Source organism: Squalius cephalus, assembly GCF_949319135.1.
Source record: "Squalius cephalus genome assembly, chromosome: 1".
NCBI lineage: Eukaryota > Metazoa > Chordata > Actinopteri > Cypriniformes > Leuciscidae > Squalius > Squalius cephalus.
Window position 1 is genome coordinate 49728720 of NC_137122.1, and position 19226 is coordinate 49747945.

The 19226-nt window shown below is 39.2% G+C and overlaps 1 protein-coding gene across 3 annotated transcripts in view; it reads left to right on the forward strand.

Moving 5' to 3' along the window:
- sdk2a (sidekick cell adhesion molecule 2a) overlaps positions 1-19226 on the forward strand; it is a 143988-nt gene that overhangs the window by 88913 nt on the left and 35849 nt on the right. For all 3 annotated transcript variants that reach the window (XM_079873527.1, XM_079873528.1, XM_079873529.1), the window contains exons 2-15: positions 103-262; positions 3832-3938; positions 4515-4662; positions 5779-5912; positions 8258-8369; positions 8528-8718; positions 11465-11548; positions 11639-11833; positions 14188-14304; positions 14528-14695; positions 15661-15763; positions 16271-16447; positions 17545-17681; positions 17772-17919. In XM_079873527.1, the coding sequence (XP_079729653.1) occupies positions 103-262; positions 3832-3938; positions 4515-4662; positions 5779-5912; positions 8258-8369; positions 8528-8718; positions 11465-11548; positions 11639-11833; positions 14188-14304; positions 14528-14695; positions 15661-15763; positions 16271-16447; positions 17545-17681; positions 17772-17919 (1981 nt within the window). The remainder of the gene's footprint in view (positions 1-102; positions 263-3831; positions 3939-4514; positions 4663-5778; positions 5913-8257; positions 8370-8527; positions 8719-11464; positions 11549-11638; positions 11834-14187; positions 14305-14527; positions 14696-15660; positions 15764-16270; positions 16448-17544; positions 17682-17771; positions 17920-19226) is intronic.

Here is a 19226-nt window from a genome sequence, read left to right on the forward strand (position 1 = left end):
ATGTTGTCTCAGGAATAACAAGTATGTTGATCCAGGAACATGTCCTACTTGGGTGAAACATGCTAAGCCTCTTTCTTTCTGTCTCGCTCTCTCTCCCTCCAGATGATGTACCACCCTACTTCAAGATGGAGCCTGTCGCAACCCAGATCCACCTGGAAGGGAACCGTGTGGTTCTCACCTGCATGGCTGAGGGCAGCTGGCCCCTGGAGTTCAAATGGCTTTACAATGGTACAGAGTTGACGCGTTTCTCCCTGGAGTACAGGTGATACTTCCCAACTTCTCACTGCTGTATGAGTGTTTCTGCAAGTTTTGGCCATGTAGACATTTAGAAAATGCACTTTTCACACTACCACTAGTCTAACAGTGAAAGTGCATTCCAAGCACTATGTCACATCTCAAAAAATTTATTTTATTTAGTAACATTTGGTGGTAAAAATAGTAAAAAAAATAGTTTTTTTTTTTTTGGTGAATTTTCATATTTTAAGATGTGGGTCTGGGAGAAAGTAATACAATCTATTCAGAAAAGGCACTTGAAAAGTAGAAAAAAAATCATAAAAATCAAGGCCTGGCTAAAAAGCATCCAAGAACAATTTAATGTGACCTTCATATAACAAAGAGACAAAATTGAAATCTTTAAGTTTGAATAAAAACTAACCAAGATCACAAAAGTTCTTGACTGTAGTTGAAGAAACACACATTTATCCTTCAGATAGCTTAATCACCATCACAAAAAATACATCATTAACCACAGTTTCAATTGCAACAAATTTCATTCAGTTTTTCTGGTGTTTATTTAAATGATGTCTTTTTTGGTGAGTCACGAGCGTTTGTGGATTGTACTCCTCTTGAGTTGTAGTAGTGCCTCGTTCCCTCTGCAGCCATGAAATCACACTCATGCCTCTCAGCTCGCATTAAATGAGAATGAGATGTATTTCCTGAGTGATCCCTGTCGTCCATGTTTTGTTTTATGGATTCTGCATAAATGTTGTATCCCCGGTGAAGGCAGTGTGGATTTATCAATCAAAAGCAAGTACTCGAGTAGCTTGTGAATTATTTTCGATAGCTTTGAGTGCTATGTGTAATATTTATATTTAAAAACCAAGTGATTTTTTTCTCTCTCTCTCTCTCTCTGGTCACAGTGAGAGGACTGAGCTGTATTCTTTGCTCGCATTCTTTTTACCTGCTGACCACAGGATTCTTTCATATTTGACTTTGCATTTTAAGACTTCCTAAAAGCTAAAGTCTAACTTACCCGCAGTGCTTACTCTGAGTAAAGGGTTGAGTCAGACGTTTTCTGGCCTCTTGCAGAGGTTCCTGCTCTCTACGGGTTTTCTGCCTGTCAGTCAAGACAATAGGAGCGGTTTCCGACGCAGTCCACAGAGCATATCCAAAAGATCCCTGGTGACTGAAACTTCCCAGCAGTCTCTTACCTCTCAGACACTGAAAAGTGTGTGTGTTTGTGTGTTTGCATGGTTTGTTTTTTCAGGGAGTGAGGACCTGCTCTCTTCTTTGTATTCCTCACATTTACCGATCAAAGAAAAAGCTTGAATTCACTTCAGCAGGTTAGACTAAACCTGTGACTGGTAATGCAGGAAAACTAAAGGATTGGAAAAAGAGCTGGCGGTGTAAAAATGAGACAGCATTGACTGGTTGGATTAAAGCACTACTGCCCACATGTTCGGCTCTCTCTTTATCACGCCATTTAACTAATAGGTCTTGTCACAGGCTCGTGACTGAGGCCATGTGCGGAGGTGTAAAAACACACTTACCTACTTCATGTTTTCATGATGACGGCCCAGTTTAAAAAAAAAAAAAAAAAAATTATTTCAACAGCATACATGACTACAATTTCAGACGTTCAAAGCAAAAGAAAATATCCCATATCCATGGGTTATCCTACTTTAAGTGACAAGGGTGACTACACAACCTACAAGAATTAAAGGGATATTTCTGACATTATTTACTCACCCTTATGTTGTTTTAAACCTGTATGGCTTTCTTTCAAAATATCTTCTCTTGTGTTTCAGTGGAGAAAGAAAGTCATACAGGTTTGAGGTCAAAGATGAAAGAATTTTCATTTTTGGGTGAACTATCCCTTTAAACATTCAGATGTGGATTTTTGCTGTAAAATTTGTATGAATTAATTAATTTATTTTCATAGTAGCCCTATTTGGGAAGTAAAAAAAAAAAATGCCCCAAGTGGTCAGAGTTTGCGTTGCATGTGCCAATGAACTCTGGCCCTTGTGGTAATAAACCACTGTAAGCCCATAAATTGCGATTAAACAGAAGTAACAGATTATTTTCTTCCTTTTTCTGACACACATCTAAGTGAAAAAGACTGATTATCAAAAAAGATAAAATGTAGGGCAGCAACTTCTATTCATCAGTTGTTGATTAGATGGAGGCAGATCTGAATCTGTTGCATTGAAGCTTGAAATCGATTGTAAGAAAGAGGCGGTGTTTAAATGGACTTAAAGTTATGACTGATTAACATTACAAGGTCAGGTTTTTTTGTTAAAGTGAAAATCATTTAGAAAATCAATAAGGTGAATTTTTATTTCATGTCAACTTTGGGGGCCTTAGTGGTTAGTTCACACTTAAAGTATAACTTCGCAGATTTTCAACTCACTTTGTATTGTTACAATGTCGGTAGTATGTAAATGAACAATGTCTACACGTTCTCCGTGTTACCTGGACAGAGAAATTCACGTTTCTATGTCAGCAAAAGTTGGACTTTTGACAGCTCCAGGGCTTTCGTGAAAACCACAGATTATACTTCGCATTTTTGTATCCCCACCCCGTACTTATACTCTTCAAACAGCATTATGGTAAACATGGAACACTATGGCAGCAGCTTTCTTATCTGTCCTCAACAGCGTCACAAACACTGAGGTTTTTCAGATTTTCTTTGTAAGATTCTCTCCATCTTTACGATTTTTTGCAGCCTTTAGCTGCTGCCTACAACACTGGATCCTTCACTGGAAACCAAAAGTAACTAATTCCCACTAAACGTTTACTCTTTGAGTTCTTGCACTCGGGAACAATACAGATCAACACCACTATGACTAAAAGTTTTTCCTTCTAAAGCAAGGCAGTATTTGATTGGTCAAGCGTATCCATAGCAGACTGGTGGGAGTGGCCTTGGATGGCAACATTCCCAGTGCATTAAGAGTGTTGAAGTTTTCCTACCTATTTGGCAAAAGGGAAGACAACAGCCTTTTTTCTCTGTTTTCTCTAAAAAAAAAACACCTTTATACTGCATAGGTTGGCAAGTTTGAATAAAAAGGCCATTTTGCCAGTGGTGAAGTACTCCTTTAATGCTGTGAAGGGGATCCTAGTAGTCAATTCGTACTGTATGCAGTAAGGGGTCAACTAGTGGTCAGCTTCCACTGTATGCACCAAACCCTCTGGTGTTCCTTTGATGGTCGCAGGTCATCCAGCCTGATGCTTTGTAAGCCAATGTAAGTACAAGGCCCAAGGGCACTGCCCCAGTCCATAATCCAACCTACATCCACATAAATATTTCTCTCCTTTGTTCTATCTGACGTGTGTATTGCATCTCCTGTGTTTTGCTGATCACAGCATCAGGGCTGCCTGAGGACTCCTGTCTATTGTGGATGAGGGTTCTTACTTCAACAGGTTACTCATAAAAAACCTTGATCAGCATTTGAGCAGAAGCTAGAACTGTGTTTAATTATGGACCGATAAGTAGCTTTTTTAGATCAGTGGCCATTTGTTATAGCCACTGCATTGGGCTTCCTGCAAGCTCTCATTCTTTGAGTATGACATGAGCAAAGAGTGGTTGATAAAATTCCAATTTTCTTTCACCAGGTACGTAATTTCATCACTGGACCGCTCCCATGCAGGTTTCTACAGATGCATTGTCAGGAACAGGGTGGGAGCTCTGATGCAGAGGAGTTCACAACTCCAGGTCGCCTGTAAGTTTCACATCCTAATAAAATACTTAATGATGCAGGCACATTGGCAAAATTTAGCTTGAAGAGCAAAAAGGTTATTGTCTGTTGCATGAAACACCGTTCATAGAAGTCACTTTCAAACCAAGCAGCTTTCTGTTGGCCAACATGGTCAACATGGCCAACTCTCACGTATAATTCCTGATCATGTGGATCCCAAAAATCTGTTCAACAGTAAATGTGGCCACACCTACAGGCAAGTGGTGATGATTTGAGGCACCTTTAGTGCAAACAGTGTGGAATGATTAACGTACCATAATGTAATGCTTTGGGTTTTGGATTCCAACAAAAATTTGATTGGCACTTTTGTTGCTTCCTGCACCATTCAGCTTTAATTTAGAACAGACAAATTAGCATATAGAAAAGCTGATAATAGAAACTTGTCACAAGTTAGGACTAAGTGTTACCAAGTGGAATCACAATCACTATCACAAGATTGGAGCTTTGTGTTTTCTGTCGAATGACTCACATGTACCTGTTCTTGTTTTGTCCTCTCACTTTCCTTTTTCTTCTTTTGCTCCCTCTCTCTTTGTTTCTCAGACATGGAAGGCTTTGTGGAGGGTGAACGGTCTCAGGTGGTGTCCCAAGGGGATGCGGCATTGATATTCCCACCACAAATCCACAGCTTCCCGCGGCCCGGGATCACATGGTTTAGAGACGGTCGCAAGATCCCCCCCAGCAGCCGCATGTAATCTTCTTTTCATTCGCTCAGAGTCAACTTAATGGCCCCCGTTCTCACAGAAGGGCTTTTATACCTTACAGAAAAAGAGTGCAATGCTACTGTATAATTACTCCAAAACATCCAGCAACACTCCAGGAGTATTTATTGCAGGAACTCTCATTGGAAAAATCTGCTATAATAAGAACCCATGTTGACTTTAGACTAAACGTGATTGAAGGCTAGAGAGGAAGCCGGCAACACGGGAGCCAATTAGACAAAGTGGACAAAAGGCCTTTATTGATGACCTTGGATGATTGACAGAATTTGCGCCCTGCGTGTGTGTGTATGTGTGCACAGTCCGTGTTAGAAAGGTCTCAGTAATCACCTGAGATCAATTTACCTCATCCGCCAGCAGGAGGCTTGACAAAAACAGCTGGCATGTTTGATGATCTATAATTCATGCTGATCGTCCGGCATGTCACATGTGACGTGAGGGCTTTAGACATTTAGGATTGTGTTCCCCCACCCCACCGCACTGACTGGAGAACATTCAGACACGGTTTTTCAGCTGGAGTATATGAGGAATCCCCAATGAGACGCTGAGCGTTGAGGCAGGGGTTATATAAACATCTGAGGCTCCAGCGGCGCTGCTCAGACCTTCATTCTCTCTTGCTCTCTCTCTGTGTCTCTCAAGCGGCAGTAATGGTCCTATATGATGGTGAGAGGGCCTGACAGCATACGATTTGTTTGCCGCTTGTTTGTTGCTCCTTCGATGCATTGATATTCCACGGCGCATTTGATTTGGACTCTGTGAGAGCCCTCACTCTAATTGTGCCGGAGTCGGTTTAATCTGGGCTGATCAGGCCTGTGCTGACAGATACACAGGCTCTAATCTCACTGCACTCCAAGTGTCGACTCTCATTTAACCACACACACTCACGCATGACCTGCATTTTAGCTCCAGCAATCCTAAAACACTTATCCACTCGAGTCGTCAATGCAAATAACATTACCATCGCAGTCTATTGGACGTGAACTGTTTTGCTCAACACCCTTGTGTGTTTGAGTCGTTTACTCACATGTTTGCCGGATGCAGTTGTGCTTTATGGTTTTGTGACTACTTTTCTCTCTCGAACGTCTTAGAGCCCTTACTCTGGACAACACCCTTGTCATCCTCTCCGCCGTAGCCCCAGATGCGGGCCGGTACTACGCCCAGGCCGTCAACGACAAGAACGGAGAGAACAAGACCAGCCAGCCCGTCCTCCTGAATGTAGAAAGTGAGTTCTGAATAAAGAATCTATGCAATTTTTGTGATGTCCAGTCCAGGAGTCTTCAAAAAAAAAAATCACCCAATAGGGCAAGGAATTCCAATTTTTTTGTCAGCTGAACCCCTTACCTAAAAATGTATTTTGCATATTCATGGCTCTCAGATGTCGGTTAATGCTCACATGACATACAGGTAAACAAATAACATGTTTGGTTTATATCATTTCTTTGAAAAAGGTTGACCTCTGGTTTAAAAAATTGCTTCATTGTGTTGGTCTTTTTCCTTTTTTATTGATACAAATAGTTGAGAGAGAACAGGAAATGATAAAGAATAGGTTTTAAAAGATGCGAGCTGGACTCAAATTGGCTACATAAGCACCACTTCACAATGTTTTGGAGCGTTTACACTAACTGCTTGACAATCTTAATTGTTTGCGAATGAGTTTTTCAATTGATGTGTTCATAAGTAAACATCTCCATCGCCCCCTAGTGGCTGTGCATGGCACCTAATGTAGTGCACATATTGGTTCAGACTCCAGCTTTTCATGGATCAATATTCCCCAACTCGCTGCACTGTAGATTGCGAGTATGTGGCGTGTGGTGGAGCTTTGTATGATAGTTGTAGTCCTGCAGTGCCACAATGACAGGGTGATTAATCACCCTCATAAAAAACAGCCCCTCTCTTTAATAGACCCCACAAAAACAGATTTATGAAACAGACAGGCAGACCATAAAGACCCTCTGTGAGACCATGGCCTACTGTAACTCTTATCCAGGGGTCTATGTATGGAAAGGGAAGCAAATAAAGGGTAATCAGATCAAGACGGAAGAGAAGAGAGATCACTGATTGAGGGCAGAGAATCAATGGACAGCTAAAGGTTTCCAGAAGCTGACAAATGATTGCGTGGCATTTAATCATGTCGACAGCGTCTCTCAATCAAGACCCATTCTGCAGCACGGCACATTAGTGAAGGTATTACAGTGCACTTACAAGAGGAGAGGGTGCAGAAGATTACATATATAATAGTAAGCACATAATGGAGAGGGCTGTGCAGAGACGAACAAGTGCTCTGAACAACAAGTTTTTTGCTTTATGTCTGCTTTCTTTCTTTACCTCCTTCTCCACTCTTGCTTTCTTTCTCTCTTTCTCTCTCTCATCTAAGAAGAAAATTGTATAGCTCACAGATTGCTTGTTCAAGTGGTTTCTCTGGTTTTAGATTTCATGGGCACCCAAATGGCTCCAGTGGGGTCAAGCAGAGGCCATCCACTGGATGATCACACACTTTCACTAAGAAGATCACTCTTTTACAGACAACATACTGTAAAATTGTTGAGCTGTACAATTCATGTTAATTGTATAGCTCACGTAATTTGGGCTTGGAAGAATCTGGATGAGAAATGTTCATGAGTTCATTTTGAAATCTCTTGCTTGGTTAAACTTTTTTGATATCGTTCTGAAAGTCTAGAGGAGACACATGGGAGATTATTAAGGTGTTATTCCTCAGAATAAAAAATTCATTAGCGAGAGAATAAAGCAAATGTCTCTCTTTGTTCACCATTTGAATTCACTTTGAAATGCTTTTGGTAATGCATTTTACTTCTATAATTTTACATTTTGACGGCAATAGCATGATATTTAAACTGAAAGAAATGAAGGTTGGGGCTTCATTGGCAATTGATTATGAAAAGATATTCTTTGAAATAACATACACCGGTAAATCATCATGTTAAAGATGGTGAACAGGTTCATTTCATGTTGACTTTAACTGAGCACTTTCATTGACACTGTCAATGCAACTGTACACTATCATTCAAAAGTTTAGCGTCCGATTTTTTATCCTCACCAAAGTTGCATTTACTTGATCAAAAATACAGTAAAACAGTAATATTGTGCAATTGTATAACCATTTTAAATATTTGAATATACTTGATGGCAAAGCTGAATATCCCAGTCTTCAGTGTCACATAATCCTTCAGAAATCATTCTAATATGCTGATTCATTTTTTTGAATGTGAAAAAAGTTCAAAAGAACAGCGTTTATTGGAAATATTTGAATCTTTTGTAACATTATTATAGTAAGTGTTTTTACTGTCACTTTTGTTAAGTTAAATGCATCCATGCTGAATAAAAGTATTGATTTCTTTAAACAAATCTTACTGACCCCAAACGGCAGTGTATATAAACATCTTTCTATTAGTTTCCATTAAATATTCAGTCTTCGAGCAGTCTAGAAGGCTGATTTACATCCTGAGTCATATCTTGCACCATTTCTTACAGCAAGCCAAACCAATTTAGGATAAACTCTTGAGATCTCATTTGTGATTTTCCTGCCTATATGCTTCTGCTTCACTTTAGACATTGGCGGCCCAGCAGACCCCATCGCTCCCTCTATTATAATCCCGCCGAAGAACACCAGTGTGATGGTGGGCACGTTTGAAGTCACACTGGAGTGTGTGGCCAATGCAAGGTGTGTGTGTGTGTGTGTGTGTGTGTGTGCACAAGCACTCAAAATGACCTCTATCAAACTATTAAAACTCAATTCTGTTTATTTGTTTCCTTCGGGCCGCTCCTATATCTCATTCCCCGCTTGTGTTTATCCGTATTTCTCTCTCGCTTTACCTCCAGGCCTCTCATTAAGCTCAGCATTACATGGCGGAAAAATGGAGTGCTGGTAAACCGAGGCCTCCGGGACTTTGGCCGCCGTCTGACCATCAGTGGACCGTTGGTCAGTGACAGCGGCTACTATGAATGCGAAGCCTCCCTCCGAAGCAGTAGCGCCCCCTCTGTCAGCGCCGGAGCATATCTGCACGTGATGGGTAATTCCTCCTTCCTGTCAAACGTTACGTCAGAGTTGTGTTTAAAATGTGCCTCGTACAGAAAGTATTCATCCCCTTTGCATCATTTTCTTCTTTTTAATCTTCAAAAATGCCAACACAGGAACATGCAAAAACAATCTTTCATTTCTCCAAGATAAAAGACTCATTTATGAAAGTATTCATCTCTTATGGTAAATACTAGCCCTCTTGCAGCAATTACAGCCTTGAGTATGTCTCTTCGAGACTTGCACATTTACTTTGTTTCATTTCTGCTCATTTACCATGCAAATATGCTCCAACTCTTCCAAATTAAACGGGGTGCCTGTGGATTGCAATTTTCAAGGCATATACCAGATTTCAATTGGATTCAAAGTCAAAGTTCTTGTTGGGTCATTGCAAAATATTTGCCTTTTTTAAGTCCTTCCCTGCTGTGTGCTTTGGGTCGTTGTCCTTAAAATACATCTTTGAACAAAATCTAGATCCTAGAACTAAGAGAAGTTCTGCTTTTACTGAAATACATGATGTTAAGGATAGTATCATCATGGTGTTGGACCAAAGAGAGCGCTTTCCTTTTAAGCCTCGCATAGCTCAACTTTAGGCACAAGGCGTTCCTCTAGAAAGGTTTTTAAGGTTTTCTCACCTAGATTTGAGCAAACTCTGGGTGAATCTTGGCATTGGCCTTCCTCCAGGAAGGTAATTCTGCGAAGTGTTTTGCCATTTAGATCTACACATTGCAGCTCTTTTCTGGTTACTACGCTACAGTTGTTTTCTGACAGATATTCAGGTCCAGTTGCCGAGTTTGTTGAGATACATGTAGCTTAATCCTAGTATTGTCTGGGTTGTGCTGTGTTTATTGCCTTGTGTTATGAAGGGCTTCGCGGTGCTCCAAGGAATATTCTAAGCTTGTCAGTCTTTTTTTATAAACTTGTCCAGGTGTTTTCCACATAACTTCAAGTTTTACAAATATCTTTTGGATCTCATTGGAAGTCATTGCTGGTTGTTGCACTTTTCCACAGAAGTATGAATAAGTAATGTGTTAGTTCTGTGGTGAAGTTTTTGTTTAATGTCCAAGGGGACCTGTGTTTTTTTATCAATCAATCAATCAATCAATCAATCAATCAATCAACATTGTTTATAGAGCGCTGTAGATATGACGTAAATTTGTCGGCTAACACCAGTGTTGCCAAGTCAGCGGTTTTCCCATGAAATTTGGCTAATTTTAAGTTGTTGCCGTGGGTTGATTTTTTGTATTTTTTTCGCAGGTTGACTCCAAATGTTTGGCTAACGTTCTCATTAAGTTATGAACACATTATTTCTGAATCTTTTCTGAACATTCAAAGCGTTTTAACGTTTATAAAAATGTTACTTTTGAATGTTCTCTGAACATTCTGAAACAATTAGTAACATTTAAAAATGTTACACAGCAAAAACTCCAGTGTTAAATTAACACTCCTGGGAGTGTATATGAGTCCACACTCAAGAGTGTAAAGTGTTAAAATATGAGTGTTAAATTAACACTCAAGAGTGTTAAAGTTAATGGGCTAATTAAGTGATTAATTTAGTAATGATTGATCATTATTGAAGACACCTGATGTTAACAAGCAGAATCACTGAAGGAGAAAATCACAAATTGTAAGCCACCGTTATGGTGATGGGTGTTTGCTTTAGTCGGGCTCTTGACCCTTATACATTTACTTTATCAATAAATCAATAACAGCAGACAAGCAAAATTTAAAGTAAACATATAAGTGTCAAGAGCCCAACTAAAGCAAACACCCATCACCTTAATGGTAACTTACAATTAGTGATTTCCTCCTTCAGTGATTCTGCTTGTTAACATCAGGTGTCTTCAATAATGCTCAATCATCACTAAACTAATCACTTAATTATCTCATTAACTTTAACACTCTTGAGTGTTAATTTAACACTCATATTTTAACACTTTACACTTTTGAGTGTGGACTCATATACACACCCAGGAGTGTTAATTTAACACTGGAGTTTTTGCTGTGTAGATGAACATCGAACTAAAACATTTCAGAAAAGAACATTCCATGAACAATGTATAAATAACTAATCAGTAACTACTGTATTTTCCATACCTCCCAGAGGACTACTAAGAACTACCATAAACAGGTTCACAATTAACATGAATAATGCATAATGTATAATTAATTCTATGTATTACCAAATCCATCAGAAGGAATGACTAATTATTTAGCAATTTTAGAGGGTTTTTGTAAGGTTTAGAAATTGGTAAATGTAACACTTGAGTCATTACTAGTGATCTTCACTTAGCCTACAATGACTTCAGTCATTACTAGAGTGTTATCATGTTTTTCACTTTAGAATTATTTATACATTATGCATTATTCATGTTCATTATGAACCTGTATATAGTAGCTCTGGGAGGTATGAAAAAAACAGTAGTTATTGATTAACTAATAGTGAACTACATCATTCAATTGAGCGCCATTACTTACTAATTCATTAATCAGAGTTTCTTGTAAGTTAAAAGCAGTTACTATAATGTTAGTAATGCGTTGCTCATTTGTTCCTGTTTAGTTACTCATTAACGACAGAACAGTATTACCTAAACCCTGAACCATATATATATAGGTTGTTAAAAAGGTGGTGGGTGTTATAGAGAATTACTTCTACAGCAATGGTAAAAACACATCAACAACTGTATGATTTTCAGTCTGGTCAAGTATTCTCACGACTGACTCAACTGAACTCTGTGCAGAACATCCTCAGTTTGTGAAGGAGCCCGACAGACACATAACTGCTGAGATGGAGAAGGTGGTAGACATCCCATGCCAAGCTCGTGGTGAGTTTGTACGTCTGTCCATGTGTGTGTGTGTGTGTGCGTGAGCGTGTGGATGTGTTAGATAACACTCCTCTTCCTATGCCCCTGCAGGTGTTCCTCAGCCAGATATAGTGTGGTATAAGGATGCTGTACCCATAAGCCCCGTGAAGACACCTCGTTACAGAGTCCTGGTGGGCGGCAGTCTGCAGATAAACGGACTGCTCCCGGACGACACCGGAATGTTCCAGTGTTTCGCTCGCAACTTAGCGGGAGAGATCCAGACGAACACGTACCTTGCTGTCACCAGTACGTCAAAGCACCATCTGGGCCTGTCAATAACTCTTGTCTTCATTTATTACACTTCTCCCCTACATTCATCTTCTTCCTTATCTGCTGTCAGATGTGTCATTTTATAAAGTCTGTGACTTATCAGCAGCTTTTACTTGCAGAAAGAATGAAAGATTAAAAAGAGTGATTATTCCAAGTTTAAGAGGGAAGGATCCTAAGAATAATGGATTTTTCATGTGCACTGGACAGGTCTTTATTGTGTCCACCATTTATTTAATGCTTAATAGACAGCTTGAAAAAGATATCTTTGATTTGGTCAAGTTAGGGAAGTTAGGGAGCAATGGCTCTTATATTTTTGTATTTCGATCTTCTGGTGTGTGTGTGTGTGTGTGTGTGTGTGTGTGTGTGGGGGGGGGGGGGGGGGTTTAAGGTTATGAATGAGGGATAGAATGTACAGTTCTGCTCATAATTTAGCACAATATGCAAGAAGGTAATAATATTAAAAATCCCCCTGTGGTGAAAATCTCATTTTTAATGTTGACTATATGTCTATGTGGTGTTTTTAATATGCTTTAAGACAAACCATGTGCAGATTCATAAGTCAACACCATTGCTGAGTATTTAAAAAAAACTAAGACAGTCTCAAAAACGCAGTTTGAAATCACTTGACGTCACAAACGACCTTGTAGTCAATCAGGTCAACGTGTGAGTGGGCTTTAGCATATCATTAACTGTTGCGATGCAAGAGAAGCCAGGTTGTCCTGGTATATTTTGCTGTTGATATGAAAAATCGTGTACATTTAGCAATATAGCGGGTGAATTATGTATATGATGTATTTAACGATGCTATGATAAACCATATGTCTTCCACTGACGTTCTGAGTTGTTCAAAGTGTTTCTAAGGATGCAGATTTTTAGAAGGCAGCTGTCTGACTCGGAGATGGGGAACACAGTTTGTGTAACATTAGCAACACATTATTAGCTGATGGATAACGTAGTCAAGGGAAAGGCTAATCATATTAATTACTGTTATGTATCTGACGTTGTAGAGAGCGATACATAAAACGCATTACCATTCTAATTCATAATTCACTCTTCCACTTCTTCTTTTGAATCAGTTTCTGGTTTAAACATATATGGCTGAATTAAACCAGTATGTCCACTCGCCATTTTGTAGCGTTTACAACGAGTGGATCAGATAGTCCGAGCTGGTGTGAGTGAGTGGAGGCGGGGCTAATTAGCATATTCATATACTAAATGAAGTGAGGATGTAGAGTTACATTCAAGCTATTTTAAGGCATGAAGATTTTTTTTTAAAGTTTAAATGTTAAAAAACACGTGTTATTTTTATTTATATTTATTTATATTTATATATTTATTTTACTGTCCTGAATAAGCTGTTTCACATAGTAGATATTATAGTCCTCTAGACAAAATATTAACTGAATTTACACAAATTAACCAGTTCAAAGGTTTATGCTGAATCTTAATATTGAATACTGTTACCCGGATGATTAATGACTGTTCTTGTATAATGACAGTGGCTGTATGATTTTGAGATTTTGAGGACATTTGAGGGACTCATAGACTATTAGGTGAAGGTGAAAACATTCATGGTGCTTAAGATGGCAACCTTTTTTTTAAAATGCTTTTTTTTTCATTTAGTACTGCCCTTTAAAAGCTAAATGAGATATTCACATGTCCAATTCAATCATCCAATTAAAAAAGTTTAAACTCATCGGCTCCTATTTCAACTCCATGTAAACTTATGAGCAGAATTGTAAATCCATCTGTGTTTACTTAATAAACCAAGCAAAGTTGCTACTGTGTATCAGTGGATGTTACAGAGCATATCTGGTGTTTTATTTAGTCATTTACTGGAACAGAGAGTGGGAAACAGAGCAATGTGGTGAGAAAGGAACATGGCCTAGAAGAAAGCATTAATGCTTAATGTAATGAACTTTGAAGTTTTTTTTTTTTAGTGATTACACTTGTTAAATAGAGACAGTATAGGTCCAGGATGAAAGTAAAACTGGACTGGAGCAAACATGGATTGGATCGAATCGGCAGCAGAATATGTTTCCAGATCATTCCGTAACAATTTAATTTTGTCTACAACGACAATAAATCCAGAAGTCGCCTGCAATTAGGAACCAGCCAACAGTCCTCGCAAAGAAAATTGCTTTTATAAACATATGTCTTCAGGGATATCTACAAATACAGAAGGGTCTGTTAGGTTTAGAGGTAGAAGTTGAGTTGGAAAATAGTATTAGCTCAGTAAGACAACAATAGAAGTCAATGGAAAGTCCCCAGTGTGTGTGTTTGGGTGAATATGTGCATATTTGTCTTACCAGCCTCTCTCTCTGCTGCAGGTATCGCTCCAAACATCACGGCCGGGCCCTCTGACAGCGCCGTGATTGATGGCATGTCTATCATTTTACACTGTGAGACCTCAGGGGCCCCGCGACCCGCAATCACATGGCAGAAAGGTCAGTCTCCAATCAGTCATCTCTCTCAGAGAAAGATACCCATCAGTGTCTCGGACTTTCGGACATCAATGTTTCTATTTAAGCTTAGGGATGTCGGCTAAATCAAGTGTCCAATCAACGTTGTTCTGATGAGCTGGGGACCGTCTTGTCGGTTTGATCGTCATTTTCATTTCTCTCTCTCTCTATCTCCCTTGTGTTTCGCCATCCCTCCGTCTTTGCACAGCTGAGCGGGTTCTGGCAAGCGGCTCTGTGCAGTTGCCGCGTTTCACTTTGCTGGAGTCTGGCAGTCTTCTGATCAGCCCCTCTCACCTGTCTGACGCCGGATCCTACACCTGCATGGCCAGTAACTCCCGTGGGATTGACGAAGCCTCGTCTGATCTGGTGGTGTGGGGTGAGTGTATGGCTCGTCGTCTCACGCAGAGTGACTAGAAATGACTGAAATGTCATGTGTTAACCATCAAGTACATTACAAAGTAATAACATAATTTCCTTCAACTTGAACTAACCTTGATTTGTCATAGCATTCGTCATATTATTGGATATTTTAAGACCTTGACGCACAGTCATGAGGATCTGCAGTTTTATGTTTTTTATGTTTTATTTTGTGTTTTGTTAGGTTGTGGTGTGTTTTTTGTTTGTTTTGTTGTTTTGTTTTGTTGTTTTTGTGGTGTTGTTTTTTTTGTTTTTTTTTTGTGGTGGTTTTTTGTGTTGTTTTTTGTTTTGTTTTTGTTGTGTTGTGTTTTGTTTTGTGTTGTTTTTTTTGTTTTGTTTGTTTGTTTTGTTATATTTTGTGTAGTTTTTTGTTTCGTGTTGTTTTGTTTTGTTTTTAAGTCCTGATTTCGCCCCATCATTTTTATGATCGCACCACATGAGTTTTTTTGTTTGGTTTTTGTTTTTGTTTTGTTTTTTGTTTTGTTTTTTGTTTTGTTGTTTTGTGCCATCTTTTTTGTGTGTGTGTGTGTTGTGTTTTGTGTTTTATTTTTGTTGTTTTATTTTGTCTTTTGTTTTGTAATTATACAAATTATACAAATAATTTTAATGATCGCACCACATGACTTTGAGTTGGCTGACTTTTTAAAAATATTTATAAGCAATATAGGTTGCTTATAATAGGTTACAATATAGGTTGCCCTTATTTAAAAATATTAAAAAATTTTGTTATATATTTTCGTTGTTTTATTTTTGTAATATGGATTACTTTCTCATCATATGTTTTGAGGAGGCACTGCCTCCCTTGCTTCCTCGAAGGAAACACCCCAAATATACTTCTTTTACACAAGGGATGTTTGTTACAGAAATTGGAGGTTGAAATCAATGTGATCGATCACGGTACTACACTGTGATTTGTGTGTGCAGCTCGAACGCGAATCACTAATCCACCTCAGGACCAGAGCGTTATCAAGGGCACCAAAGCAGCCATGACCTGCGGGGTGACCCATGACCCCAGCGTTACAATCAGGTACAGCCTCGACCATCCTATCCATGGCTTTGTACACTCTGTGTCAACTCTGTCTAAATATTTATAGTCTCTCTCTCTCTCTCTCTCTCTCTCTCTCTCTCTCTCTCTCTCTCTCTCTCTCTCTCTCTGCCTTATCTAACACTCCATCTTTGATCAACACTAGCTTGTTCCTTCACTTCCTGTCCTGTGTGTTTATTACATTCAGTCTCATAAGACTTGATTTAACTGTCACCTGCTGGGCTGTTGTTATTCATTTGATCAGGGAAAATGGATGAAATGTAAACAAAGCAATAACTTAGATGGAGACTTTAATTAAACGCAAGACAGATGAGATTAAATGGGGAAACGATGTGGCTGCAATTAAGAAGTGTTGATGTGTATGTGTGAGAGCATATGTGTGCAGGCCAATGTGCTGTTGTGTGTGTATATATATGTGTGTGTATTCTTTAAGTTTTTCCATGTATTGTTGCTGTGAACAAGAAGTAAATAGACGTCCGTTGTTGACAGGCACATCTGGGAAAAAGGTGGAACGGCTATTGATGTGAAGTCGAGTCCCCGCTTGCGTCTCGACTCCAACGGCACCCTGCATATATCTCAGACCTGGTCGGGGGACATTGGGACCTACACCTGTAAGGTCACCTCTGTGGGAGGCAACGATTCTCGCAGCGCTCACCTGAGAGTCAGGTACACGTCAAAGAGACTGACGGCCAGCCAGCTACCCACTTTCTGTGTGCTTCGCCTTATAGATTCACATTCAGCCAATGATTTTCACTGCCTCTTGGACATTGTTTTGGATTTTATCTGTGAGCTTTGTTTTCCTATTGGGATTTAAAGAACTGAGGCAATAGGTTGTTGGGAATGCACAATGAATAGTAAACAAAACATCCAAGATTCTTTCCTTTACTCTTTCCTCTTTTTTATCAATGTTTCATTGTTTCAAGTACAGAAGTGCATTGTGTTTTATCTGCTTGATAAATAATGGTGCATTGGCAAAGCAGTTGAGGCAACATTTATGTAAACAAGAGAGACAACGTTTATTATAAAAACTCTTTATCTCTCACTCAACATCAGTTTGGTTTGCTTTATTGACATGACAAACAATTGTGCATTTGTGTTGTCAAATCGTTTGCAGATTAGCAAAATAGCAGAAAAATAACTTATTTTTCTGTTTTTTTGCTAATCTGCAAACGATTTGCATATAAAGTGAGTGTAAACAGTACTAAAACAGTTTATCATGTATGCTACCATTAAAAGTTTGGGGTCAGTCATTTTTTTAAAAGAAATGAATACATATATTCAGCAAGGATGCATTAAATTGATCAAAAGTGACAGTAAAGACATTTATAATGTAACAAAAATATTTCTATTTTGAATAAATTCTGTTCTTTTGAACTTATTTCTGTTGAACATAATTAACAGCATAAAGGTTTTCAACGCTGATAATAATGAGAAATTTTTCTTGAGGAACAAGGATCATGTGACATTGAAGACTGGAATATTGATGCTGAAAATTCAGCTTTGATCACAGGAATACATCTCATTTTAAAACATATTCAAATAGAAAAGGTTATATTAAATTGTTATAATATTTGCACAATACAGTTTACTGTATCGGCCTTGGTGAGCATAAGAGACTTCTTTCTAAAACATCTTACCGACCCCACAATTTTGAATGGTAGTGTATATTTTGAACAGAAAAGAAATGCAGTGTAAAATGTGTGAATGATTAATGATCACTTTTTGTTACTTTGGCCTCGCTCTCTCTCTCTCTCTCTCTGCAGGCAGTTGCCTCACGCTCCAGAGAACCTCATCGCCACCCTCAGCAGCTCTGAGAGAAGAACCATCAACCTGACCTGGGCCCAGGCCTTTGACGGGAACAGCCCGCTCATCCGTTACACCCTGGAGGTGTCAGAGAACAGTGAGTTTTCTGGCCTGCTCAATTTTTGTCATCACTCTTCACTCATCATTCAGCTCCAGAGTCCACTCTCAATGTCTCTGTTGGTGACAGACGCACCATGGACCGTCCTCTTGGCTAACATCGATCCAGAAGCCGCCAGTGTGATCGTGGGAGGGCTCATCCCGGCACGCTCTTACCAGTTCCGCCTGTGTGCCGTCAACGATGTGGGGAAGGGCCAGTTCAGCAGGGAGACGGCACGGTGAGTGCGGCAGTCAAAAAGCCAGAAACTGTAGCTCACCTTTTCTGTTATCACAGGTAAGCCTGAAGCTTAGGACATCATACTGTGAGATGTAATGTTAACAAAATTATTGTTTTTTAAACATATTCAAGGAACAAAGTGTTAACAAAGCCAGATTTTTTGACTGTAGCATGACGTTTAGTCTTTATTACAACTTATTCAGGTCAAGGACTTCCCACTTCCACAGAAAGAGACTGACATGGAAAGCGAACAGTCACAGTTCATTTTTAATTACATGCCGTTTTAGAGCCAAGTTTTTTTTGTTTTTTTTTGAGGCAGACAGGAAAAATGTAATTAAAAAACGTAATAAATTCAACTAGTTCAATTAGTTCAACTTAATGCATTTGTTTAAATGTAGCTAAATTCAATTGTGTGCAACCACTTACCATAAAAAAAAAATATATTAAATTCAACGAATCATTTTTTTCAGTGTACAAATAGATTTGATGCCACTGGTGATCCTCATTGCTCAGACAGGTTGCTAGGAAAACTGTTGTTCCCTTACTTCCAGAAGTGAATATCAGCCAATCAGATTGAAGGTAGTGATTTTACAGTACAACGCTTTCCGTCAGACGGTCCGTTATCAGGGTTTCCTGGGGTGTCCTAAGGACTAGCTCAGACATGTCCACGAGAATCGGACTTAAGCTAGAAAAATAGCCTTACAAACCTGGTAAAAGCTGCAAGAGAAATTTCTTCTCGCAGACCCTCGTGAGGAGGGAGTGCATTATTCAGCTGAATCTCAGCCTGCAGTGCTGTGAGAAATGGAACTGTACACTGAGAGACTATAACAGCTTTTGTACAACCGCTCTCAACTCTGTCTACTACTGCATTACAAAGAGCGCAGAGCGCCTTCAAACGTGCTCCGATCCCATAGGAACGCATGTGACGTCTGAGACGCACACACATAACATCCTGACTCAAAGATGCCCCAAAAACCGAGAAAATGCCAAACAACATTTCTGCTTGAATTCAATGTTTTAGCATTCATATTCGTATCTGGTTGTGTCTTAAGGGATCCTGCTAAGAAAGAAGCAGTCGTTCACAGATATTTGATTCTTGTAATCTGATACATTTGGAGTTTCTTCGGATCAGCTGGAGAGTGAAGTGTGTATGCTTCATTACAGCTGGAGGGAGACTGATTGAAAATGGAAAATGGAAAAAGTCAAGCTCAAATCAATGTTTGAGGATGAGATCTGAAGGCTTGTGGGAAGTAAACATTCTTTGCCCGTCTGCAACTTCCTGCGCATGCACAGCTGTGGCAAATCAAT